At 19.4% G+C, this 27,600-nt stretch overlaps 1 protein-coding gene across 3 annotated transcripts; it reads right to left on the bottom strand.

Annotated features, from left to right (window-relative positions):
- On the bottom strand, positions 1-26,301 carry LOC122512580 (metal cation symporter ZIP14-like). Of its 3 annotated transcripts, XM_043628491.1 has the most exons (12): positions 25,711-26,005; positions 25,436-25,608; positions 21,353-21,976; positions 10,246-10,301; positions 9,581-9,821; positions 7,654-7,823; positions 7,310-7,501; positions 5,184-5,313; positions 4,373-4,630; positions 1,862-2,038; positions 1,083-1,270; positions 1-446 (listed from the first exon to the last, which is right to left on the bottom strand). In XM_043628491.1, exons 3-12 carry the CDS (start codon positions 21,972-21,974, stop codon positions 294-296), a joined length of 2,187 nt encoding a protein of 728 aa, XP_043484426.1. In that variant the 5' UTR covers positions 21,975-21,976; positions 25,436-25,608; positions 25,711-26,005; the 3' UTR covers positions 1-293. The 3 variants fall into 3 exon arrangements, with proteins under 3 accessions (XP_043484426.1, XP_043484427.1, XP_043484425.1); XM_043628492.1 differs by lacking the exons at positions 25,436-25,608; positions 25,711-26,005 and adding an exon at positions 26,196-26,301; XM_043628490.1 differs by having other exon boundaries at positions 25,436-26,005.
- Positions 26,302-27,600: the final 1,299 nt, after the last annotated feature.

Genomic DNA, 27,600 nt, shown 5'->3' with positions numbered 1-27,600 from the left:
GAGAAAAAAAAATTGAAGAAGTGATTTTTTTCGTTCCCAAGAGAAAAAAAATGAAAAAAGTGATTTTCTCCCTTTTTCGAAGTCCAATTGTAGAAAATTCTGAAAAATCGTTTTCTAAATTCTAAATATTGAAATTGATTCGTTTTCAGTTGTAAAATTGTGTGTGTGTGTGTGAATGTGCTTGTTTTTTGTTTCTACTCACTGAAAAAATGTGTGCAAAATGAAAATTCTTTTTCTTTTTTTTGAGAGAGAGAAAAAAGAAAAAAAAAGAAGAGAGAGAAGAAAAAAAGAATTTATGATTCTTCGTTAAAAATTGTTTTGAGGTCGTGCTCGTATAGTGCAATGACGAGCATTATTCCAAGTCCAGTTAAAAGTCCCAGGGCCTGTAGAATGCAGTGCCAATGTGAGCCGCCCTCCTCCGAGTGACTCGACGACAATTCCGGAATCTAGATTGTGAAAAAAGACGAGAATATATCAATTAATCAATTAGTCTTTTTTTAAATAATAAATTAATTAATCTAAATTAGTACAAATTTTATTTATTCATTTATTTAAGATATATAATTTTCTAGTTTTTTCAAGTTTGTTTCTGTTTGAATATTTGTTTCCTAACTTTTTAAATGTTTAAAATTTTTTAATTAATTTACTGAAAATCATTGAATTCTCGTAAAGTATTTAGAAAAAAATTTGAAAATAATAATTTTAAAAAATACAAAATAAAAATACAAAATATTAAATTAATAATGGAAAAATTGAATATAAAATAAGAAATTGACTTGAAACTGTAAAAATTTAATAAAAAGGAATAAAATATGAAAGAATTTAGTTAAAAATTGGAAAAATTGAATAAATAATACAAAATTGAATTAAAACTGAAAAAATTGAAAAAATTGAATTATAAATTGGAAAAATTGAATAAAAAAATACAAAATTGAATTAAAACTTAAAAATTAAAAAGAAATGAAGAAAAGGAATTAAAAATGAATAAAAAATTGACTTAAAACTAGAAAAATTAAATAAAAAAGGAATAAAATATGAAAAAATTAGTAGAAAAAATAGAGGTAAAAATTGAGGTGACAAACCATATCGACTAGGGCGATATAAATAAACATTCCGGCGGCTGCGGCGAAAACCCAACTGCTCGCTGCCGGCGTTGCGCCCAATAAAACGCCAAAGACCATTCCAAAGAGACATAATACAGATGACAATAAATTGTAGAATACCGCTTGCTTTGCGCTCATTCCCGCTTTCAATAGAACCGCAAAGTCGCCTGTGGGAAAAGCATAATAAATTTAATAAATCTGCAAATAACTTTCTGCCAATAAAAAAATAAATAAAAAATAAAAACTTCATTTCAAGAAACAAATGTAAAATTAAAATAAAAAGCGGAGAAAATAAATAAGAAAATAAACAAAAAGAAAAACTAAAACTAAGAAAATAAACAAAAAGAAAAACTAAACTAAGAAAATAAACAAAAAGAAAAACTAAACTAAGAAAATAAACAAAAAGAAAAACTAAACTAAGAAAATAAACAAAAAGAAAAACTAAACTAAGAAAATAAACAAAAAAAAACTAAACTAAGAAAATAAACAAAAAGAAAAACTAAACTAAGAAAATGAACAGAACGAAGAAACTAAAAAACAAAATAAATTACAAAAAGTAAGTAAAAGTAAACTAAACAGAAAATAAAAATAAAATTAATACAAAATTAATTGAGAGAAACTAAAAAGAGCTAAAATTGAATAAATAAAAAATGAAATACAATGAAAAGAAATAATGTGAAAAATAATATACAAAAAATATAGTAAAACTAAAAAAAAAGAAAGAACTAGAAAAGAAAGAAAATATAAAAAACTGGTACCTAATTCGTGTGGCAATTCATGGCAAAAAACGGCAATCGCCGTGGAAAATCCGCCGGCAATACTCGCGGAGAAAGCCGCGCCGATTGCCATTCCATCGGTAAAATTGTGAAGTCCATCGCCCATCACCACCATCCAAGCGACACTCGACATTGATTCCGGCGCCGAATGCACGTGTCCTGAAATAAACAAACAATTTCCAAATTAGTTCATTAATTCAAAAACATTCTAAATTAATTATTCATTTTTAAATTAATTAAAAAACAAAAATTTTAAAGAAAAATTCTGCAAAAAATTCAAATTTTATTCAAAACAAAAAGGGAAAACAAATTTTCTTTTTTCTTTTGTATTATTTTCTTTTTATTTTTCCAAAAAAAATTCTTCAATTTTTTAAATTGACTCAAAATTATTAATATTTATTTGAATTATTCTCATCTGTTTAATAAATTTTTCAATGTATTTTCATAGTCTTATTTATGTTTATGAAAATAACATTGTAATTAATTCAATTTATATTAATACTTTATTCATTATTTTTTGGGGTAATTATTTAATTTAATTTTTAAATTCATTATTAAAATAAATAAATGAATCTGTAAAAAAAACAATACAAAAAAGAATTAAAAAGTTGAAAAAAAAATTAAAAACTGAATTAAAACTATAAATTGAATACAAAATTTTAAAAAAAGATTAAAACTGAAAAAAGGAATAAAAAATGAAAAAACTGAATAAAAAATGAAAAATTAAATTAAAAACTGGTTAATATGAATAAAACATGAAAAAAAGGAATTAAAACTAAAAATTGTATAAAAAATGAAAAATTGAATTAAAACTGGAAAAAATAAATAAAAAATGAAAAAATGAAGAAAAAGGAAATAAAACTGACAATTGTATAAAAAATGAATGATTGAATTAAAACTGGAAAAATTGAATAAAAAAAGGAATAAAATAACAAAATATTAAATTAAAAATAAAAAAATTAAATAAAAAATTGTCTTCAAACTAGAAAAATTGAATAAAAAAGGAATAAAATAACAAAATATTAAATTAAAAATAGAAAAATTGAATAAAAAATTTACTTCAAACTAGAAAAATTGAAGAAAAGAGGATTAAAATATAAAAAAATTCAATTAAAAATGGAAAAATTGAATAAAAAAATACAAAATTGAATTTAAAGTGAAAAAATTTAAAAAAATAAAGAAATCGAATTAAAACTGGAAATATTAAATAAAAATAGGAATAAAATATTTAAAAAATTAAATAATAAATGAAAAGTTGAAAAAAAATATACAAAATTTAAATAAAAGATAAAAAAATTAAAGAAAAAATTAAAAATTGAATTAAAACTAAAAAAAAATTGAATAAAAAAAGAAATAAAATATCAAAAAATTGAAATAAAATTGGAAAAATTGAATAAAATAGAAAAAATGGAATTATAAATAAAAAATTAAATTATAACTGACAGAATTGAATAAAAATGAAAAAAAAGAATTAAAATTGGAAGAATTGAACAAAAAAAGGATTAACAAATGAAAAAATTGTATTAAAAAATGAAAAAATTGATTAAAAACTGAAAGAATTGAATAAAAAGGGAATTGAAAATAGAAAAATTGAATAAAAAATTTAGATATGAAATTAAAACTGGAAAATTTGAAAAATAATGAAAAGAAGGAGTTAAAACTGAAAAAATTAAATAAAAATAGGAAAAAGGAATTAAAAATGAAAAAATTAAATAAAAAATGGAAAAAGGAATTAAAACTTAAAAAATTGATTAAAAAATTTAAAAAAAAATTATTAAAAACTGAAAGAATTGAATAAAAAAAGAATTAAAAACTGAAAGAGTTGAATAAAAAAAAATTAAAAATGGAAAAATTGAATTGAAAAATGAAATTAAAACTGGAAAATTTGAAAAACAATGAAAAGAAGGAATTAAAACTGAAAAAATTGAATAAAAAAATGAAAAAAGGAATTAAAATTGATAAAATTGAATAAAAAATAAAAAAAGGAATTAAAATTGAAAAATTGAATAAAAAATGATAAATTAAATTAAAACGGGAAATATTGAATAAAAATGAAAAAATAAAAAAATGAATTAAAACTGGAAGAATTTAATAAAATATTTAAAAAATTGAATTAAAAATGGATAAATTGAATAAAAATTGAATAAAAAAATTAAATTAATTAAAAAATAAAATAAAAAATTTTAAAAAGTAATTAAAATGGAAAAATTGAATAATAGATGAAAAAAAGGAATTATAACAGGAAAAATTGAATAAAAAATGAAAAAAGTGAATTGAAAATAAAAAAATATAATAAAAATTAATTAAACGGACCAAAAATAAAGTAAGTGAAAATCAAAATAAAATTTAGAAAGTAATTGAAAAAATAAGAAAATACGTTATAAAATTTCTTTTTCTGTAAATTCTCTGTTTTTCTACTTTTCGAATATGAAAAAAGTCAAAAAAAAGAAAGAAAGAAAAGAAGAAGAATAAGAAGAATAAGAAGAAAAGTACCGTGAGAATGTGTATGTCCATGATGCTTATTCTCGTGTTCACGAATAATGACAGTGTAACTTTCTGCCTCAGTTAATACTTCATTTGTTCCGTCAATTTTTTTCATTCTCTCATTCAATTTCCAATCGTCGTTTCCAATTTTTTCGAGATCATTCTTTACAATCGTCGGCACTGAATTGCAATTTGACGTCAATGGTTTCTCCTCCTCAATCGACGCCGGACGCTCATGATGATTGTTGTGTCGATGATGATGATTATCTATCAAAAAGAAAATTTACATTTTAGAAAAAAAATTTTGTTTTCCATTTCAAAAATTAATTTTACTCTCAATTATTTTTTATATTAAAAATTTAAAATTGTAAAAATTTCCTGTTTAAAATTACATACAAACTAAGAATTTTTAAACGACGTCATGTTTTTTTTATTATTTTATTATTTATTTACATGAATATTTATTCATGTAAATAAATAATAAAAATAAATTGTTACTTATAAAAAAAAATTTAAAAAAAAACAAATAGATTATTTACAAAAAAAATTTACAAAGCAAAGCAAAACAAAACAATTTTTCTCGTAACTTTTATATTGAAAGTCGAAACAATTAAAAGGGAAAATTTTCAGTCATTGAAAATATAAAAAAAACCTTGCGAATTGTCATTGTATAATAATTAATGAATATTGAGAAAATAATAATAAAACTCGGTACACATAGTATAAAGAGAAAATAACAAAAATGAAAGAGAAAAAAAAACGCTAAAAAAAAGGGAAACCAATATATTGGAAAATTGTGAAACAAAAGAAAAAAATTTACCTTGAGTTTCAGTCGTGATTTCTCCGTAACAATAAGGATACGATGAGTATTTATGTTTGCAGAGTTTTTCTCCAACTGTATTACTATTTGTACCCTCTGATTCTCTCATTACTCGAACTCTCGGTGGGAGCTGCGAAATTTAATAAAAAAAAAAAGAAAAAACAGGAAAAATTATTTCTTTTCTCTTCTAAATAATGTCCACTTTCTTCCTCTTCAAGTAAATAATAAAAACTATTCTTTATTTTTTAAAGGACATTTTTTCGTCCTAAAGTCAAAATAAATAAATTTAAAAAATAAGAAAGGTTAAAAAAAAATTAAAATGAAATAGAATTTAATAATAATAATTAAATCGAAAGGAAATTAGAGTAATGAAAATAAAAAAAGAATTTTAAGTAATAAAAATAAAGAGGAATTTAAAATAATAAAAATACAAAAATATTTTAAATAATAAAAATAAAAAAGAATTTAAAATAGTAAAAACAGAAAGAACCAAAAAAAGAATTAAAAATACTAAAAAAGAGAATAAAAATTGAATAAAAAGTGAAAAAAAATAATAGAAAATGGAAAAATTGAATTAAAACTGAAAAAAATGAATTAAATATGAAAAAAAGGAATTAAAACTGAAAAAATTTAAAATGATGAAAAGAAATTGAAACGGGAAAATTTTAATAAAAAAAGAGAATAAACAAAGAAAAAATTAAATTAAAAATCGAAAAATTGAAAAAAAGGAATTAAAACTGGAAAAAATATAAAAAGATGAAAAGAAATTAAAACGAAAAAATTTTAATAAAAAAAGAAATTAGAATTGGAAGAATTGATAAAAAATAGACGTATAAAAATGAAATAAGAAATATAAACTAGAAAAATTGAAAAAAAAATTAAAACTGAAAAAATTGAATAAAAAGTGAAAAAAATAGAAAATGGAAAAATTAAAGAAGAAATGAAAAATAAAGGAATTGAAAGTGGAAAAATTAAAAAAAAATGAAAAAATTGAATTAAAACTGAAAAAAATGAATAAAAAATGAAAAAAGGAATTAAAACAAGAAAAATTAAAAAAAAGAAAAAATTGAATTAAAAATGGAAATAAATAAAAAAAAGGAATTAAAACTGGAAAAAATATAAACTGATGAAAAGAAATTAAACCGGGAAAATTTTAATAAAAAAAGAAATAAAAAAAATGAAAAAATTGAATAAAAAATGAAAAAATGAAACTAAAACTGGAAAAATTGAAAAATAATGAAAAGAAGGAATTGAGACTGAAAAATTGAATAAAAAATGAAAAAAAGAAATTAAAATTAGAAAAATTGAAAAAATGAAATTAAAACTGAAAAAATTGAATAAAAAGTGGAAAAAAATAATAGAAAATGGAAAAATTGAAGAAGAAATGAAAAAATTGAATTAAAACTGAAAAAAATGAATAAAAAATGAAAAAAGGAATTAAAACAAGAAAAATTTAAAAAAAGAAAAAATTGAATTAAAAATGGAAATAAATAAAAAAAAGGAATTAAAACTGGAAAAAATATAAACTGATGAAAATAAATTAAACCGGGAAAATTTTAATAAAAAAAGAAATGAAAAAATTGAATAAAAAATGAAAAAATGAAACTAAAACTGGAAAAATTGAAAAATAATGAAAAGAAGGAATTGAGACTGAAAAATTGAATAAAAAATGAAAAAAAGAAATTAAAATTAGAAAAATTGAAAAAATGAAATTAAAACTGAAAAAATTGAATAAAAAGTGAAAAAAAATAATAGAAAATGGAAAAATTGAATAAGAAATGAGAAAAAGAAATTAAAATTAGAAAAATGATAAAATTGAATTAAAGTAATAAAAATAAGAAAAGAATTTAAATTAATAAAAATAAAGAAGAATTTGAAATAATAAAAATAGAAAAATATTTTAAATAATAAAAATAAAAAAGAATTTAAAGTAATAAAAATAAAAGAGAATTAAAAATAGTAAAAAAAGAACAAAAAATTAAAAAGAAAAAAATAATTAAAAATAAACAGAATCAAAAATAATAAAAAAAAAGAGAATAAAAAAATAAAAAAGAATTAAAAATTGAATAAAAAATAAGAGAAAAAAGAATTATTTTCCTAATTTGTTGATGATAAAAGAAAGTTACTTTATTGCGCCTTTGACGATATTTCCTCCACTCGGCCAGCATTGTGAGGGATTTTTCAGTGAAGAAAAATAAAACTAAGCCTAACATTGCAACAAGTCCTTTCCACATATTTGCGTTGTGATCGGCTTCGTGATCAATGATCAATTCCTCGTGACCGTGACCGTGACTGTGAGCGGCTTCGGACATCATTGCCTAGAACAAAAAAAACCCCCCAAAAAAATTAGTCCAAACACTTCGAAAGTTTAGAAAAATCTCGATATAATAGAAAGAAATTCTTTTTCTCCAACGAGACAAGAAAATCGTTTTGAGAATTTTTAGAATATCAACAATTTTTTTTAGCGTACGTGAGGTAGTAAATGAATAAGAGCATCGCCGCACAATGTTCCAACTGCAAGCGCCACCAAAAATTGTAAGAGTTGATTATAATAACTTTTTCCCATTACGGGAATCACAGCGACTCCAAGAAGACCGCAGAGGCTTATTATTAAAATACTTATCGCCGAATACATCCAAACTGAAATCAGAAAATAAAAAACAGAAAAAGGTTATTAAATAGAAACTTTACTTTTTTCCAAAAATAAAAAAAAAATTAGTAATTGAAATTAGTTTAAATATTATTTTTCAATTTATAGTTTCCTGATTTTTTTAGAATAATTTATTTATCTTTTTTAAGTATGTTTTCAATTTTAAAATTTTCAATTTTTTCAATTTTTTTTTTTATTGAAAAATCATTAAATTTTTGGTAACAATTTTTCTGGATAATGAAAATAATTCAAATTCTTAACAAAAAAATTTTAGTTTGTGAGAAAATAATAAATTTTTTCCGAAGAATTTTAGTTTCATAAGAAAAAACTTGAATTTTTATGGAGAATTTTCTCTCAAAATTGAAGGAAATAATTAAATTCTTGTGACAATTTTTTTTATGAAAATAAATAATTGAAATCTTGTGTCAAATTTTATTTTTCATAAAAATAATTGAATTCTTCCATTCCAATTTTAGTTTTTAAGAAAATAATTGAATAATTCTTGGGAAGATTTTAATTATTTATGATAAAAATAATTATTTTCAGAAATTTAAAGAAAGAATTATATGTTGTTTCCAAAAATCTTAATAAAATTTTGAAAATAATTGAATTTCTGCGACAAATTTTATTACATTTTTTTTAAAAATAATTGAATTCTTGTGTTAAATTTTAGTTTTTAAGAAAATAATTTAAATTTTGTAGAGATTTTTCTCCAAATTGAAGAAAATAATTGAATTCTTGTGACAATTTTTTTTTTTATGAAAATAATTGAATTCTTGTGGCAAATTTTATATTTTAAGAAAATAATTTAATTTTTGTAGAGAATTTTCTCAGAATTGAAGAAAATAATTTAATTCTTGTTGCGAATTTTAGTTTTTGAGAAAATAATTAATTTTTTTAGAGAATTTTGTTAAAATTGAAGAAAATAATTGAATTCTTGTGACGAATCTTTTTTTTTTATGAAAATAATTGAATTCTTGTGGCGAATTTTAGTTTTTAAGAAAATAATTGAAATTTTGTAGAGATTTTTTTTAAAAGTGAAGTAAATAATTAAATTCTTGTGACAAATTTCTTTTTTATGAAAATAATTGAATTCTTGTGGCGAATCTGTTTTTTATGAAAATAATTGAATTTATTTGAATAATTTTTAGTTTTTAAGAAAATAATTGAAATTTTGTAGATATTTTTTTTAAAAGTGAAGTAAATAATTGAATTCTTGTGACAAATTTCTTTTTTATGAAAATAATTGAATTCTTGTGGCGAATCTGTTTTTTATGAAAATAATTGAATTTTTGTGTCAAATTTTAGTTTTTAAGAAAATAATTGAAATTTTGTAGAGATTTTTCTCCAAATTGAAGAAAATAATTGAATCCTTGTGACATTTTTTTTTCTGAAAATATATATGAATTCTTGTGACACAATTTTTTTTTTATGAAAATAATTTAATTCTTTTGTAGCAAATTTTAGTTTTTAAGAAAATAATTGAATTTTTGTAGAGAATATTCTTAAAATTGAAGAAAATAATTGAATTCTTTTGGCAAATGTTAGTTTTTAAAAGAATATTGGAATTTTTTTAGAGAATTTTCTCAAAATGAAGAAAATAATTGAATTCTTGTGACAATTTTTTTCTTATAAAAATAAATAATGGAAATCTCGTGGAAAATTTTATTTTTGATGGAAATAATTGAATTCCTGCGGAGAATGTTATTATTAATATAATAATAATAATAATTTTGGAGTGACAAACCTTGAAACATATTTCTCGCCATTTCCTCAGATTCATAGCTTTCGACGGCTGAGGGTTTATAAATTTCCGGCACTTTAATGCAACCGTTTCGCTCTAAATTCGTTTCCCCAGCCAAATGATAGAGTAAAACGGGACAAACTCTCTCGAACAACCAGCCAGGTAATACTGTATTGTTATTTGTCGCAGAATTATAAGGTACATCCTGCGATAAGGAACTCAATAATTCTTTACTGCTCACACACTAAAACAGAGAAAATGAAAATTCAAAAAAACAAATCAATTTCATTATTTTATGAATAAAATAAAATACAAATTTTTTAAGAATAAAATTTATTAAATAAACAATTAATTACTATAAATAATCTGTCAATTAATTAATTTATATTAAATAAACTTTCAATTAATTAATTTTTAAGTTAATTATTTATTTATAACAAATATAGAAAATATACTTATTTCAAAAATGTCTTTCCTGATAAATTTACAGTTAAATAAATAAATAAGGAATTAAAGTATGTAAATATTTATTTTAATTTAGAAGAAATTGAAAGCAAAAAAAAAAAAAAATTTGAAAGCAATTTAGAAACAAAAATGGAAAAAGAAAACTTTAAGAACTAAAATTTTCAAGGTAAATTATTGATTAAGGATAAATTTAGAACTCTTACCCTTTCCTCTGAATCGGAAACTGTTTCGCTTATTCTTTTCAAATCCGTAACACTTCCTGCAAAAAAGAAACGAAATATTATTAATTTCTAGAGAAAAATTAGAAAATTTTTTTTTTGTTCCCTTGATTCGTATATTTACAAAGAAAAAAAAATAAAAATCTCTCCCAAAAAAAACTCTTTACAAAAAGAAAAAAATTTAAACTCTCTAAAAAAATAGAAAAAGATTAAATTTCTTCCCAAAAAAGAGCAAAATTCAATTTCTCCCAGAAAAAATTGAATCTCTCCGAAAAAAAGAGAAGAAATTTCTTTCCCTAAAAATGAAAAAAAATATTTAAATTTATCTCTAAAAAATAGAAAAAAATTGAATATCTCCGAAAAAAGAAAAGAAATTAAATTTCTTCTCAAAAAAGGAAAGAAAATAAAAAATAAATCTCCATATAAAAAGAAAATAAATTTCTCCATAAAATAAAGAAAATTTATCCCAAGAAAAATTGAACTTCTAGAAAAAAAAATTAATTTCTCATAGAAAAGAAAAAAAAATGATTCTCTAAGCGACAAAAGAAAAGAATTTAAATCTCTCAACAAAAATAAAACAAAAAAAATCGCCTCCATTCACAAAAAAAAAATTTCTGGAAAAAAAATTGAATTTCTCAAAGAAAAGACAAAAAATTGATTTTTTCAAAAATAGGAAAAAAATTAAAAATTAGAAAATAATTGAATTTTTTTTTAGGGAATTTTCTCAAAATTCAATTCTTTTGACAATTTTTTTAATCGAAATAATTGAATTTTTGTAGAAAATTTTCTCAAAATTGAAGAAAATAACTGAATTCTTGAAAAAAATAATTGAATTTTCGAAAAGAATTTTCGTTTATTTTAAGTAAATAAATGAATTTTCTCAAAATTAAAGAAAAAAATTGAATTCTTTTGACAATTTTTCTTTCATGAAAATAATTGAATTTTTGCAGAAAATTTTCTCAAAGATGAAAAAAAATAATTTTAACTCTTGTGGCCAAATTTACTGTTTATGAAAATAATTATCAATAACTGAATAATAATTAAATTATTCAATAATTGAATTCTTGAAAAAATTGAATTTTGTAAAAAAAATAATTGAATTTTTGGGGAAGAATTTTTCTTAATTTAAAAAAAAATTGAATTCTTGTATCAAATTCTAATTTTTAAGAAAGTAATTTAATTTTTGTAGAAATTTTCCTCAAAATTGAATGAAAAATAATTGAATTCTTGTGACACAATTTTTATGAAAATAATTTAATTTTTTGAGAAGAATTTTGATTTTTTTATGAAAATAATTTAATTTTTGTAGAGAATTTTCTCAAAATTGAAGAAAATAATTGAATTCGTGTGACAATTTTTTTTTTTATGAAAATAATTAAATTTTTGTAGCAAATTTTAGTTTTTAGGAAAATAATTGAAATTTTGTAAAGAATTTTCTCAAAATTGAAGAAAATACTTGAATTCTTGTGACAAATTTTTTTTTTTTAAAATAATTAATTGAATTCTTGTGACAAATTTTAATTTTTAAGAAAGTAATTGAATTTTTGTAGAAATTTTCCTCAAAATTGATGAAAATAATTGAATTCTCGTGACACAATTTTTTTTATAAAAATAATTGAATTTTAGAGAAGAAATTTTATTTTTTAAGAAAATAATTGAATTTTTGTAGCAAATTTTGATTTTTTAAGAAAATAATTGAAATTTTGTATAAAATTTTCTCAAAATTGAAGAAAATAATTAAATTCTTGTGACAAATTTTAGTTTTTAAGAAAATAATTGAAATTTTTAATAAATGGAAGAAATTAATTGAATTCTTGTGACAAGTTTTTTTTTAATTTACGAAAATAATTGAATTCTTTTGGCTAATTTTATTTTTGATGAAAATAATTGAATTTTTGAAAAAAAATTCATTCCGTAAAAAAATAATTTAATTTGTCAGAAGAATTTTATTTTCGTATAAAAATAATTGAATTTTTGTAGAGAATTTTAGTTTTTAAGAAAATAATTGAATTTTCGTAGAGACTTTTCTCAAAATTGAAGAAAATAATTGAATTCTTGACAAGAATTTTAGTTTGTGAATAAATAATTGAATTTTTTGAGAAGAATTTCATGTTTTAAGAAAAATAATTGAATGTTTGTAGAGAATTTTTTTCTAAAATTGAAGAAAATAATTTAATTCTTGTGACAAAATTTTATTGTTTATAAAAATAATTGAATTCTTGTTGCAAAATTCTATTTAAATCTCTCGACAAAAAAAGAAAAAAATAAATAAATCACTCTCCTAAAAAAAGGAAATCACTCAAAAAAAAGAAAAAATAAATCTCTCCTCCTTCCCATCAAATTAAAAATTTATCAAAAAAAAAAAAAATTTATCCAATAAAAATTGAATTTCTCTCAAAGAAAAGAAAAATTATCAATTCTTTCAAAAAGTAGGAAAAGAATTAAAATCTCTCGACAAAGAAAGAAAAAAATAAATCACTCCCGTTAAAAAAAAATGAAATCACTAAAAAAAAATGAATTTATCGATAAAAAAAAAATTGCCAACATTTTTGTCGAAAAAAAATAAAGCGAGAACGAAATGAAAGAAGACGAGCAAAAAAATCCGTCAGGATATAAAATCTTCACACTTTACACAGGAGATGTAAAAAACCATTTTTTTTATGCAAAAAAAAAAAGTGTTTGTATAAAAAAGAAATTTGTTTTAATTAGAAAAAAAAATTTCACACTAATACTGTTAATGTCTCGATGTTTGCTGAAATTACTATGAAATGAGTATTTATTATAGACTCAATGATAATAAAAGCCTTGTAACATAAACCTTATGTCAGAAATCTTGAAAAGTTTTCGTTATCTCAGCAACTGGAATTACACGAATAGGATTTATGTGTGGCGTCTGATAGCATCGAATTTCATTGACATATAAATACTTACATCATATTTTTTTTTCCTCTTTTTCACTATTTTTTTATTCCTCTTTTTGCATAATATTGTCTGCACAATGTAGTGAAATTAAAATAGAGAGAAAACTGAACTAAAAAAAAAGAAGAAGAAAAAATGGAGAAAAGAGGAAAAAAATGGGAAAATCCCCGAGATTAAAGTGCGAATTTATTTTTTTTCATTTTATACAGGTATTTCTGTCTTTTTTTTGCTTTCTGTCGATATATTGTGAGTTAGAATTTTACCTAAGATGCAAATTAATAATTATTTACTTCTAGAAAAAAATTTTTCTTTTTCAATGTTAATTTTCGTCTTTTGATGCTAATTTTCATTTTTCAATGTTAATTTTTACTACTTTTGAAACTAATTTTTATTTTCCAATACTAATTTTATTTTTCGAAAGTAATTTTTATTTTTCAATAATTAATTTTCGCTTTTCAAAATTAATTTTTATTTTTTAATATAAATTTTCGCCTTTTAGTGTTAATTTTTGATTTTGAATAATAATTTTTCTTTTTCAATATCAATTTTCGCTTTTTAATGTTAATTTTCGTTTTCGAATAATAATTTTTATTTTTCAATTTATTAATTTTCGTTTTTCGATGCTGATTTTTTTATTTTTCAAAATTAATTTCAATAAGTTTCTAAAACTTAGTATAAAAAATAAAAATCGACTGTGAAAGATAAAAATTCGTTTCGATAAGTAAAATTAATATTCGAGAAAAAAAAAATAATTTTACTCTTCGAAAGTAATTTTCAAATTTTAAAGTTAATAATATTTACTTTTGAAATTAATTTTAATTTTTGAATATTAATTTTATTTTTCGAAACTCATTTTTATTTTTCAATATTAATTTTCGCTTGGTAGTGTTAATTTTTGTTTTTGAATAATATTTTTATTTTACAATATTAATTTTCGTTTTTCAATGTTCATTTTTATTTTTGATGAAAAGAATTGAAAATTATTGCGAAGAATTTTTTTTATTCATTATTTACAAAAAAACTGAATCTTTTCTAGAAATTGAAATTATAAAAATAAAAAAATAAAATAAAATAAAAAATTGAACTATTTTGAAGAAGTTTGAAAAATCCTGAAAAAAAAATTGGAATCTTTTCGAGGAAAATAAAATTTGTATTAAAAATAATTATTCAATTCTTATAAAAAAATTTTTTCAATGTTTTCAAAAAATAATTGAATTCTTTGAAGAAATTTTATGAAAATTTTATTGAAAATAATTGAATTTTTGAGAAGAATTTTATTTTTTTTTAAGAAAATAATTGAAAAGAATTTTATTTTTTTTAAGAAAATAATTAAATTTTTGTAGAGACTTTTCTCAAAATTGAAGAAAATAATTGAATCCTTGTGACTAAATTTTATTTTTTATGAAAATAATTGAATTCTTGTGTCAAATTTTAGTTTTTTAAAAAATAATTTTCAGCGACGAATTTTATTAAATTTTGTTTAAATCATTGAATTCTTGTGTCAAATTTTAGTTTTTAACAAAATAATTGAAATCTTCTGACATTTTTTTTTTTTTTTTTTTTGATGAAAATAATTGAACTCTTTTTGGCGAATTTTACTTATTAAGAGAATAATTAAATTTTTGCAGAGAATTTTTCTAAAAATTAAGAAAAAAACTGAATTCTTGTGCAAATTTTTTTTTTTATGAAAAAAATTGAATTCTTGTAGCAAATATTACTTTTTAAGAAAATAATTGAAATTTTTTAGAGAATTTTCTCAAAATTAAAGAAAATAATTGAATTCTAGTGACAATTTTTGTTTTTATGAAAATAATTGAATTCTTGTAGCAAATTTTAATTTTTAAGAAAATAATTGAATTTTTTTAGAGAATTTTCTCAAAATTGAAGAAAATAATTGAATCCTTGTGACTAAATTTGATTTTTTATGAAAATAATTGAATTCTTGTGACACAATTTTTTTTAATGAAATTAATTGAATTTTTCTGTCAAATTTTAGTTTTTCAGAAAATGAAATTGAAGAAAATAATTGAATTCTTGAGAAAAATTTTAATTTTTATGAAAATAATTGAATTCTTGTAGCAAATTTTAATTTTTAAGAAAATAATTGAATTTTTTTAGAGAATTTTCTCAAAATTGAAGAAAATAATTGAATTCTTTCAAGAATTACAATATTTATGAAAATAATTAAATTCTTGTGACACAATTTTTTTTAATGAAATTAATTGAATTTTTCTGTCAAATTTTAGTTTTTCAGAAAATGAAATTGAAGAAAATAATTGAATTCTTGAGAAAAATTTTAATTTTTATGAAAATAATTGAATTCTTGTAGCAAATTTTAATTTTTAAGAAAATAATTGAATTTTTTTAGAGAATTTTCTCAAAATTGAAGAAAATAATTGAATTCTTTCAAGAATTACAATATTTATGAAAATAATTAAATTCTTGTGACACAATTTTTTTTAATGAAATTAATTGAATTTTTCTGTCAAATTTTAGTTTTTCAGAAAATGAAATTGAAGAAAATAATTGAATTCTTGAGAAAAATTTTAATTTTTATGAAAATAATTGAATTCTTGTAGCAAGTTTTAATTTTTAAGAAAATAATTGAATTTTTTTAGAGAATTTTCTCAAAATTGAAGAAAATAATTGAATTCTTTCAAGAATTACAATATTTATGAAAATAATTAAATTCTTGTGACACAATTTTTTTTAATGAAATTAATTGAATTTTTCTGTCAAATTTTAGTTTTTCAGAAAATGAAATTGAAGAAAATAATTGAATTCTTGAGAAAAATTTTAATTTTTATGAAAATAATTGAATTCTTGTAGCAAATTTTAATTTTTAAGAAAATAATTGAATTTTTTTAGAGAATTTTCTCAAAATTGAAGAAAATAATTGAATTCTTTCAAGAATTACAATATTTATGAAAATAATTGAATTCTTGTGACACAATTTTTTTAAATGAAAATAATTGAATTTTTCTGTCAAATTTTAGTTTTTCAGAAAATGAAATTGAAGAAAATAATTGAATTCTTGAGAAAAATTTTAATTTTTATGAAAATAATTGAATTCTTGTAGCAAATTTTAATTTTTAAGAAAATAATTGAATTTTTTTAGAGAATTTTCTCAAAATTGAAGAAAATAATTGAATTCTTTCAAGAATTACAGTATTTATGAAAATAATTGAATTCACTTGACACAATTTTTTTCTAATGAAAATATTTGAATTTTTGTGTGAAATTTTAGTTTTCCAGAAAATGAAATTAAAGAAAATAATTGAATTCTTGTGACACAATTTTATTTTTTTTATGAAAGTAATTGAATTTTTGTAGAAAAAAATTACTTTTCGAAATTAATTTAAAAATTTTAATGTTAAATTTTTGTTTTTTAAACTAATTTTTATTTTCCAATGTCAATTTTCGCTTGGCAGTGTTAATTTTTGCTTCTCGATACTAATTTTTATTTTTTAAATAATAATATTAATTATTATTATTAAATTACTGAATTAAAAATCAAATTTCAATTTTTGTTATTAAATAATCGAATTAAAAATAAATTTTCAAAGAATTTTTAAACAAAATGTTGTAAAAATAATAATAAATAATATATAAACATAAATTAAATAAAACAAATTAATTAATTTTAATAATTAATTATAATTAACAGTGAAATAATTTATTTAGTTAGGTAATGAGATAATAAAAATGAAAAAAAAAATCGAGAGCCACGAGTAATAATTTTAATTGCAATAAAGCTAAAACTATTTTTAGAGGCAGAAAAAAATTTTTTAAAATTTTATTTTCTGTGATTAAAAAACATGAAACTAGAAATTAAAATCCCATAATAATTTCAAACAATTGTCGAGCAATGTCAATGACTAATTTCATGGGTCAATTTAATCAGACAATCAAATGTCTCGTCTCAGAAATATCACTAAATACTTTTTATCAAGATTACGATTAGTATTATTACTATTTTCATTTTAATATCTTTTTATTCTTATAGCAATAATAATAATAATAATTAAAAATAGTAATAATAATAATTATTATTACAATTATTACTTCTTATTATTATAAATTATTATTATAAATTATTATTATTATTATTATTATTATTATTATTATTATTATTAATAATAAATATAATAATAATTATTATTTCTTATCATTATAATTATAAGATAATGATAACAATAATAATAATAACAATTATTATTATCATTATCTTTATAATAATTAATATAATCATGACAAGATTTCTATTCTTTTTTTTCAATCTTTTTTTTTTTTTTGTAATCTATATAAAATATCTTGAACTCGTGTGATTTTCGCATTCTTTGAGATAATTATTTTTCTATCCGACACTTTTAATTTTATATCAAATCAATCTCGAATACAATAATTGATTACGAGAGTTTTTTATCGATTAATTTTTTTTTACGCCTCAAAAAAAACTATTTCCTGTTGTTATTCTTTTTATTTATTTTTAATTTTTAATTCATTTTTACCATTTTTTTTTCTTTACTTTTTTTTCTCAGAACTTTATTTTAATTTAATAAAATGTCACTTTTATAAAGATTTTTTATTTTATTATTATTTTCCTGCAATTTTTATAATTTTGTAATTTAACAAAATCGAACAAAAACTTTTAATTATTAATTATTATTAATTTAAATTCAAATTAATTTAAATCCGTCAGAATTTAAATAAATAAATAAATAAAAATAAATAAATAAATAAATAAATAATTAATTAAATTATTAATTAAATTGAATTTTAATTAATTATCGAATTAAATTTTATTACGATTTTCGTTTTAAATTTGAACTAAAAAAAAATTTTTTTTTTAAATAAAGAAATGTTGAGAAAATGTTATAGTTTAAAATTAAAATAAGAGGAAAAGTTAAAATAGTGAATAATTATTAAAATTTTAACAATTAAAAATAATGAATATAAAAAATAAAAACAAAAATGAAATTTATAAAAAATTAATAAATACAAAAATTTTCAAATGTTTAATTTTTTGCCTCGTTTTTTTTTCATTTTTGTTCATCGATTTTTCTTTATTTTTATTTTTAATTCTGTTTTTGTAAAAATAAAATTTTCCTACCGTTTATTGATCGATTCAAACAAAAAATAGAAAAATAGAGAGAAAAAGAACGAACAAAATTTTTTTCTTTCGTTCGTCGATTTTTCTTTTCTATAAATTCATTTTTTTTGTTTAAAAAAAAAAAAATTTCTACCGTTTATTTTGATCAATTAAAAAGAAAAAGAGAGAGAGAAAGAGAGAAAAAGAGAGAGAGAAAAAAAATTTCCCGCCTAATCAACGGGAATATTTTCTCAAAGTTTAAATAAAAAAAAAAGAAAAAAAAAGTTCTCTCAACGGTCCGTGAACTTTTTAGAAATAATTGCCTTGAACTTTCGTCCATGACTTTCGCCGCGTTTCCTTCGTTAACACTAATCAAAAATTATTTCACAAGGCAATTTTCGTTTTCAATTAATTTGCAATTTGATCTTCAAAAAGAAAAAGGTTAATTGCCTTTGATTGACTCGTTGTTAAAATATTTTTTTTTTGACAATCTGACATTTGGAGAATTTTTTCATTTCAAATTGGAGAACAAAACTTTAAGGAGAATAAATTTAATAATTATTATAATAAATTAACTAAATTAATTCAATTAGTAACTAATCATTTTTTTTTCAATAATAATTGCATTTTTTTTTAAAATGTGAATAAAATTTTTTTTAAATATTCAAAATCTCTTTATTGAATTTTTGTGGCAAATTTTATTTTTGATACAAAATAATTGAATTCTTGTGACAAATTTTTTTTTTTATGAAAATAATTGAATTCTTGTAGAAAATTTTCTCAAAATTAAAAAAAATTGAAGAATAATTGAATTCTTGTGAATAAATTTATTGTTTATGAAAATAATTAAATTCATAAAAAAAATTTGATTTTGTAAAAAAATAATTGAATTTTTGAGGAGAATTTATTTTGTTAAGAAAATAATTGAATTTTTGGAGAGAATTTTCTCAAAAATGAAGAAAATAATTAAATTCTTGTGACAAATTTTTTTATATGGAAATAATTTAATTTTTTAGAAGAATTTTAATTTTAAGAAAATAATTTAATTTTTAAGAAAATAATTTAATTTTTCAGAAGAATTTTATTTTTTAAAAAAATAATTGAATTTTTCAGAAGAATTTTATTTTTTAAGAAAATAATTTAATTTTTGTAGAGAATTTTCTCCAAATGAAAGAAAATAATTGAATTCTTGTGAAATAAAATTGTTTTTTTATGTAAATAATTGAATGTTTGAGATGAATTTTATTTTTTATGAAAATAATTAAATTTTTGTAAAGAATTTTTTAAAAAATGGAAGAAATTCATTGAATTCTTGTGACAATTTTTTTTTATGAAAATAATTAAATTTATTTGGATAATTTTTAGTTTTTAAGAAAATAATTGAATTTTTGTAGAGAATTTTTTCAAAATTAAAGAAAATAATTGAATTCTTGTGGTAAATTTTAATTTTTAAGAAAATAATTTAAATTTTGTAGAGATTTTTTTCAAAATAAAAGAAAATAATTGAATTCTTGTGAAAAAAGTTTTTTTTTAGTAAATAATTGAATTCTTGTGGTAAATTTTAGTTTTTAAGAAAATAATTGAATTTTTGTAGAGAATTTTCTCAAAATAAAAGAAAATAATTTAATTCTTGGAAAGAATTTTTTTATTATTTACAAAAAAAATTAATTTTTTCCATTAAAATTGAAAATAAAAATAATAATAATAATAATAATTGAATTCCTGCGAATAATTTCTTGTTTTTCTAAATAATTCAATTTTTTGAGAATTTGTAGGATAAATTTATCCTACAATTTTAATAATTGAATTCTATAGAGAAATTCTATTTGAAAATAATTGAATTCTTAAGAAGATTTTAATTATTCATGAAAATAATTTTTCTAGAAATTTGTAGAAAGAATTGAATTTTGTTTCCAAAAAATCTTAATAAAACTTTTGAAAATAATTGAATTTCTGTGAAGAATATTATTAAATTTTTTTTTCTAAATAATTAAATTCTTGTGTCAAATTTTAGATTTTTAGAAAATAATTGAATTTTTGTAGAGATTTTTCTCAAAATTGAAGAAAATAATTGAATTCTTGTGACAATTTTTAGTTTTTGATGAAAATATTTGAATTTTTGTGGCAAATTTTAGTTTTTAATAAACTAATTGAATTTTTGTAGAGATTTTTTTCAAAATTGAAGAAAATAATTGAATTCTTGTTAAAATTTTTTTTTTTTATGAAAATAATTAAATTCTTGTAACAAATTTTAGTTTTTATGAAAATAAATGAATTTTTGTAGAGAATTTTCTCCAAATTGAAGAAAATAATTGAATTCTTGTGACACAATTTTTTCTATTATGAAAATAATTGAATTCTTGTAGCAAATTTTAGTTTTTATGAAAATAATTGAAACTTTTTAGAGAATTTTTCTCAAAATTGAAGAAAATAATTTAATTCTTGTAAAAAAATTATTTTTTTATGTAAATAATTGAATTCTTGTTGAAAATTTTAGTTCTTAAGAAAATAATTGAATTTTTGGGTAAGAATTTCATTTTTTAAGAAAATAATTGAATTCTTGGGAAGATTTGTAATTATTTATGAAAATAATTTTTCTAGAAATTTTGAAGAAAGAATTGAATTTCTACGACGAATTTCATTAGATTTTTTCTTGAATAATTGAATTCTTTGGAGTTTTTTTTTGAATTTGTTTATAAAAATAATTGAATTCTTACGAAGAATTATATTTTTATAATAATAATTAGTTATTTAATTACCAAAGCAAATTCTTCTAAATTTATAATCTGGAATTTAATACAAAAATGTGAATTTCCTATTTGACAATAACAAATTTTTTTAATTTGTTTCTTAAATTTTGTTTAATTTTGTTTAAAAAGAAAAAAAATCGTATTTAAATTTCAAAATTAAAACATTGTTTTCCCTACGTCAGCAATTTTTTCTTTCGTTTCTTTTCTTTTTTTATTAAATAAAAAATTGGAAATAGAAAATAAAAAAAAAAATTTTTTTTCCCCCAAAAAAAGAGAAAATTGAATAAAAAGAATTGAAAAAGGATAAAAAGAATAGTAAAAGTTTTCTCACCCTCAGAATTCAATTCATCTCGTGTCTCATCCAATTCCACAATAAGTTTAACTAATCCTAATTTCTTCAACAATTCCTGAAATCCCTTCATTGTCATATTCTCTCCATTACCATAAGTTTCAAATACTTTTTTCGTAAATAATTTCCCGTCAATTTCCACATGTCGTCGAATTCTCAACGATTCCTCTTGTTTTATTGACAATAATTGTTGTTGCTGTTGTTGTTGTTGTTGCTTCCTCAATTGTGTTGATGAGGATTTTTTTCGAAGACTTCTTCTTTCAATTCTCTTTTCTCTATTTTTATTATTTTTATTGTTATTATTTACATTATCGGTGGCGACATTTTCTAAATAATAAAAATCGCCATCATTATCGTCGTCATCGTTCTCGTCGTTATTATTGTTATTATTATTAATATTATTTTTTATTAAATCGTCATCTCGCAAGGGATTTATTGATTTGTCGATATTTGTAAAATGATAATTTTTCGTTTCGTCCTCATAGGAATTTGACGATTGTTGCGGTGAAAAATCGCTGTGTGCCGAGCATGGATTGTGTGTTGCGCACAATACGCAAACGACGCAGACAGTCACAAAATGTTGAGCCATGACAAGAATCCACATATCTACGAAGGAAGAGATAAAATAATAATTATTAGTCTCTCGTTCCGTTTATATTGCAAATTAATAAATAAATGAAGAAATAAATAAAAAAATAAATTATTAAATGAAGAAATAAATAAATGACTAAATGAATAAATAAATAACTAAATAGATAAATAAATCAGTAAATAAATAAACAAATGAATAAATAAATTACTAAATAAATAAACGACTAAATAAATAAATGAAGAAATGAATAAATAACTAAATAAATAAATGACAAAATGAATAAATAAATAAATTACTAAATGAATAAATAAATGAAAAAATAAATAAACAAATGAAAAAAAGAATAATTTTTATTGAAAATAACTATATAAAAATAATTAAATATTTAACCAATTTTTTTGCTGCAATTTCATAACTTTTTTTGATAATTTAATTAATTTAACTATTTTGTAAATTAATTAATTTGAATAATTTATAATTTAAAATTTTATATTTATTTTTCAAAACGAAATTTAAACTTAAAAAATTTCACTATAAAATATTCTAAAAATAATTAAAAATATCAAAAATATAGAAAATATAAAAAATTTTAAAAAACAATTAAAAGGAAATTTGAATAAAATAGAGAAAAAATTGAAAATTTACTGCAAATTTAATTACAGGAATTTTTTTAAAATTAATTTTTATTAATTTTATTACAAAAAAGAAAAAATTCTAAAAATATTCCCAATTTGAAAAAATTCCACAGTAAAAAATTCAAAAAAGAAAAAATTATAGCAAATTTTATTCTTTAAAACTATTCAAATTTAATAATTTTGATTGGAAAAATTTTTTAAATTATAAACTAAAAAGCGAAATTTGATTATTAATTAAACATTCTGTTAAAAAATGTTTAAATTTAATTATTTAAAATTTCATTTATTAATTGAGAAATTTAGTTTAAAGATAAATTTTACAAAATTGTAGAAAACAATATAAAAATATTCAAATTGAAAAATTTAAGGACAAAAAAATTTTGAAAATTATTCAAAAATAAAAAAAAAATACAGTAAATTTCATTATTGTAGAAAATTTTTTTAAAATATTTAAATTTAATAATTTTAATATGAAAAATTCTAGAAATGAAACTAAAAGCAATTTTTTTTAAGTCGAAAAAAATATTCAAATTGAAACAATTTTATTATTAAAAATATTCAAATTTAATGAAAAATTGAAGGAAATTTTGAAAAAAAATAAAAATTACTGCAAAAAATTGAAAATTATAGCAAATTTTATTATAAAAATTCTAAAAAATTTTAAATTTGTACAATTTTATTGTAAAAAAATTTACAAATTTCATTTTTATTATAAAAATTCTAAAAAAATTTTAATTTGAACAATTTTATTATAAAAAAAAGTTTTTAAATATAAATTTCGAAATTTTATTACAAAAAATTGCAAAAATAATTTATTTCAATAATTTATTTATAAAAAAATTATAAAAACATTATATTTAAAAATTTTATTATAAAAAATTAAAAACAGTGAAAATTATTGCAAATTTTTTTATTATAAAAATTCTAAAGAAATAGTAAAATTTAAACATTTAATTCTAAAAACTTCTAAAAATATTGAAATTTTTATAAATTTTTTTTTAAAATTTAAAAAACGAAGAGAAAAAAATTTAAATATTAAAGAAAATTTTATTAGGAAAAATTCTAAAATTATTTTAATTTAAACAATTTTATTGTAAAAAATTTATAAAAATTATTCAAAATTATAACAAAATTCAAAGAAAATTTAAATAAAATAGAGGAAAAATGAATTAATCTCCAAATTTTATTAGAAAAAATTCTAAAAATATTTGAATGTAGAAAATTTTAAAAATATTCAAATTTTAAAAAAAATTACTTCAAATTTTATTGGGAAAAATTTTTAAAGTATTTAAATTTAAACAATTTTATTGCAAAAACTTCTAAAAAAATTTAAATTTAAAAAATTCAACAAAAAAAAACGGAAAAATAATTGCAAAATTTGTGTTATAAAAATTCTAAAGAACTATTTAAATTGAAACATTTTATTACAAAGAAAGTTGTAAAATTTATTCTAAAAATTCCAAAAACATTGAAATTTAAAATTCTTTTTTTTAAAAATTGCAAAACCATTGAAATTAAAAAATTTTATTTGTAAACTATTCCAAAAACATTGAAATTTAAAAATTTTATTTGTAAAAAACTTCAAAAATATTGAAACTTAAAAATTTCATTTGTAAAAAATTCCAAAAACATTAAAATTAAAAATTTTATTTGCCCAAAATTCCAAAATCATTGAAATTTAAAAATTTTATTTGTACAAAATTCCAAAATCATTGAAATTTAAAAATTTTATTTGCACAAAATTCCAAAATCATTGAAATTCAAAAATTTTATTTGTTAAAAATTTCAAAAATATTGAAATTTAATAAATTTTATTCTAAAAAATTCTATAAATATTGGAAGTTAATAAATTTTATTCCAAAAAATTCTAAAAATATTGAAATTCAAAAGAGAAAAATTAAAGAAAATTCTAATAAAATGGAGAAAAAAATGAAAATTTTAGTGTAAAACTATTCAATTTAAAAAATTTACAATATTTTAATTTAATTTAATTTTAGAATTAAAAAAAAAATTATAAATTTTCTTGTTTCTAACGAGCAACACATGTTTCGTGAAATTTAATGATTGTCGATAAAATTATTGACAGTGTAAATTAGTTCTCAGAACGAGCATAAAAAAAATTTATAGTAACAAAGAATAAACAAAAGCGAAATGAAAAATTCAATAAATTTCAATATAATTTAAAAATTCACAAAACTGAAAAATTTTTTAAAATTAAAAAATTGTAAAAAATTTTAATTTTCCATAATTAAAATTACGGAAATTATAAAAATCCGTACAATTTAAAAAAATATTTAATTAAAATTATCAATCACAAATCGTGATCGATATTGCAAACATTTTCTCCCTCATTTTTTTTTTGTTTATTTAAAGAAAAGGTAAATACACAACACGTCAAGTAAATTTTTCAAAACAAACAAAAACCGGGGGAAAAAAATAACAATTATGTCGAAATATATATGTTTTAAAGCCTCAAGCAAGCACGTGACACGCTATCAATTTTGCAAGAGAGAGAGAGAAAAAAAAATTAATTACGAAAAGAAAAAAAAATTGTTTCCCCCCCTTTTTTGGTACACGAAAAAAAACTCTAAAATTAATTATTATTTACACTCGCGTGAGGAATTTTCAAAAACCGATAAGAAAAGTGTGTGTATATTTTAAGATCCAAACTACCTTAAAAGGTCACTAAACAGGACAAAAATGATTGCGAAATTTCACTCCGTTAAAATTATACTTATATTTCCGATTTTTCAATATTTACTCTATTAAAATTAAAAAAGCGAAAATAAACAAGAAGAGAAAATTGAAAAGAAACGAAGAAATAAACAATATACGTACAATTGTTCTCAGTCACTTTTCAAAATTTGACACTTTTTTTCAAATTCATCATATCACTTTTTCATTTATATATTAAAATGCGAGAAAAAAACAGACACGAAATATAACCTCAAAATTCAATTTTTCGCATTTTCGACTTTCGTATAAACGCACGACTCGGAAGTTAAAAATCACTGGAAACAAAAAACAGTTTTTAGGCAAAAGTTTTCTTTTTTTCACTTTATAAATAACTATTGATGAGAAAAAAAGGAGAAAATAATTTTTTCAAAGAAAACCTGTGACAAAATAAGCGTCTGCTAGTTTTGTCCGCGATTTTTACTTTTCCGATTCCCTCGCACAACGAAACACGAAACGAACGTGGAGAAACATTAATAAAATTGTAAATTAAGATGCAACTTGGTTGGCAAATCGAAAATAGATACCGATACTCGGTCACTAAAGTTTTATACCGTCATGGAAAAACTACTGTATTTTTAGCTGTCAAAAAACGTAATGGGACTATCGCTTTTTCTTTCTCTCGTCCCCGCGCGGCGCGTCCACGAGGAATTTTGAGGTTAGGAAACAATAATTTAAAGAGAAAGAGAAAGAAAGAGAGAGAGAGAGTGATAGTGCCTGGGGAAATGTCCCCACTATTTTTTTATCCTTCTCTGCTTTCAACTCTATTAAAATAATGTATGATAAAGAATAAAAATTATAAAAATAAAAGAATTAAAAAAATTGCAAAATCGAAGTAGTTTTCATGAATTTTTCCCATTTTTACCGATTGAATTAAATTGTTGCGCCTGTAACGATATTTTTTTTTGTCCCCCGATGTATGTGGAGAGGCGGGAAGAGAGTTTTTTTTTGTTCTTCTTTTTTGATGACGAAAAAAGGGATGGGGGGAGGAAGACGACGACTTGTCAGGAAACTGCAATACCGACAGAGGATCCTTCTTATCAGCAAAAAACACAAAGTTTTTCAATTCACAAAAAAACAAAAATCTTAAATTTAAAATACGACAAGTAGAGAGCACTTTTAACCAAAAAATCAAGTGAGAAACTGATGCGAATCAATCTAGTGTCTATTGAATTTATTCAGAAACAAAATCCAAGTAGTGGAGGTATAAAGTGGAATTTTTCAAAAGTAATAACCCTGAAAATCGACTCGCGCCTCTTTCAGGGACAAGGTGTTTTAATTATATTAACTTCCTGTGTGTCCCCTCCAAAAAACAAAAATCCTAACAAAATTGTCTAAATCCTATAAAAATATTCCTTAAAAATTAATTCGAAAAAATGCGCAAAAAAAAAAAAATGAATAGAAAAAAAATATTTACGTTGATGGCAAAAAAATAATTTTTATACACCCGTGTCGAGAATTTAACATTCTAAAGGGGCTGAAATTAACCAATTTTTTTTGTGCAAAAAGAAAAAAGAATTCTTAATTGTTTCCAATCATTTTTTTTACACGTTAGCAATTTTTTTTTCCTTCTAATTTGACTATTAAAAAAATGCCAATAATCAGCAAGTGTAAGAGAGAGAGAGAGAGGAAAATACCGGAAAAATTTCGTGATCAGTCATGAAGAACAAAGAGTTCAAGGAAATTTCTAAATAATTCTTTTTCAAACTTGTCGGAAGTTTATAAGAAATAATAAATAATAAAGAAAAATGGTATTTTTTTTTCTTTTTTTTAATTGTAAAAATTAAGAAAATGGGGGGAGGAGGGGGGGATTGAAAAATAAATAATAATAATAATAACAAGAATAATAAAAATAAATAATAGATAAAAAATTAATAATAATAATAACAACAATAAAGAAAAAAAATTTTTAATTACATAAATTAAGGGGGAGGGGGGGGGAATCTAAAATAATTAAAAAATAAATATAATACAATAAAAAAAAGTAAATAGAAAATATATAAAAAATAATAACAATAATAAAGAAAAATTGTATTTTTTTTTTCTTTAAATTATTGTAAAAATTAAGAAAAAAAGGGGGGAGGGGGGAAATAAAATATTGAATATATTAGTATAATTATAATAACGATAATAAAAAGAAATAATAGAAAATGAAATAATAATGTCAATAATAAAGTATAGTGTTCTTAGTCTAGTGGTTAATGTTCTTGACTCGTAATCTCTAAGTCAATGGTTCGAATCTTGGCGCGATTATAATTTTTTTCAGCGAT

This window comes from Leptopilina heterotoma, unplaced genomic scaffold (genome assembly GCF_015476425.1).
Source record: "Leptopilina heterotoma isolate Lh14 unplaced genomic scaffold, ASM1547642v1 Lhet_123, whole genome shotgun sequence".
NCBI lineage: Eukaryota > Metazoa > Arthropoda > Insecta > Hymenoptera > Figitidae > Leptopilina > Leptopilina heterotoma.
The sequence above is the reverse complement of the archived record's forward strand: the minus strand, read 5'-3'. Positions and strand labels throughout refer to the sequence as shown.

Bases quoted from the DNA above. Each gene is read 5' to 3' on its own strand.
- LOC122512580 (XM_043628492.1), bottom strand. From the start codon at position 21,974: ATGTGGATTCTTGTCATGGCTCAACATTTTGTGACTGTCTGCGTCGTT. The intron at 10,302-21,352 runs GTGAGAAAACTT...TCTTTTTTGCAG, and splicing joins AGATGAATTGAATTCTGAGG to GAAGTGTTACGGATTTGAAA. The intron at 447-1,082 runs GTTTGTCACCTC...TTCACAATCTAG, and splicing joins ATATCGCCCTAGTCGATATG to ATTCCGGAATTGTCGTCGAG.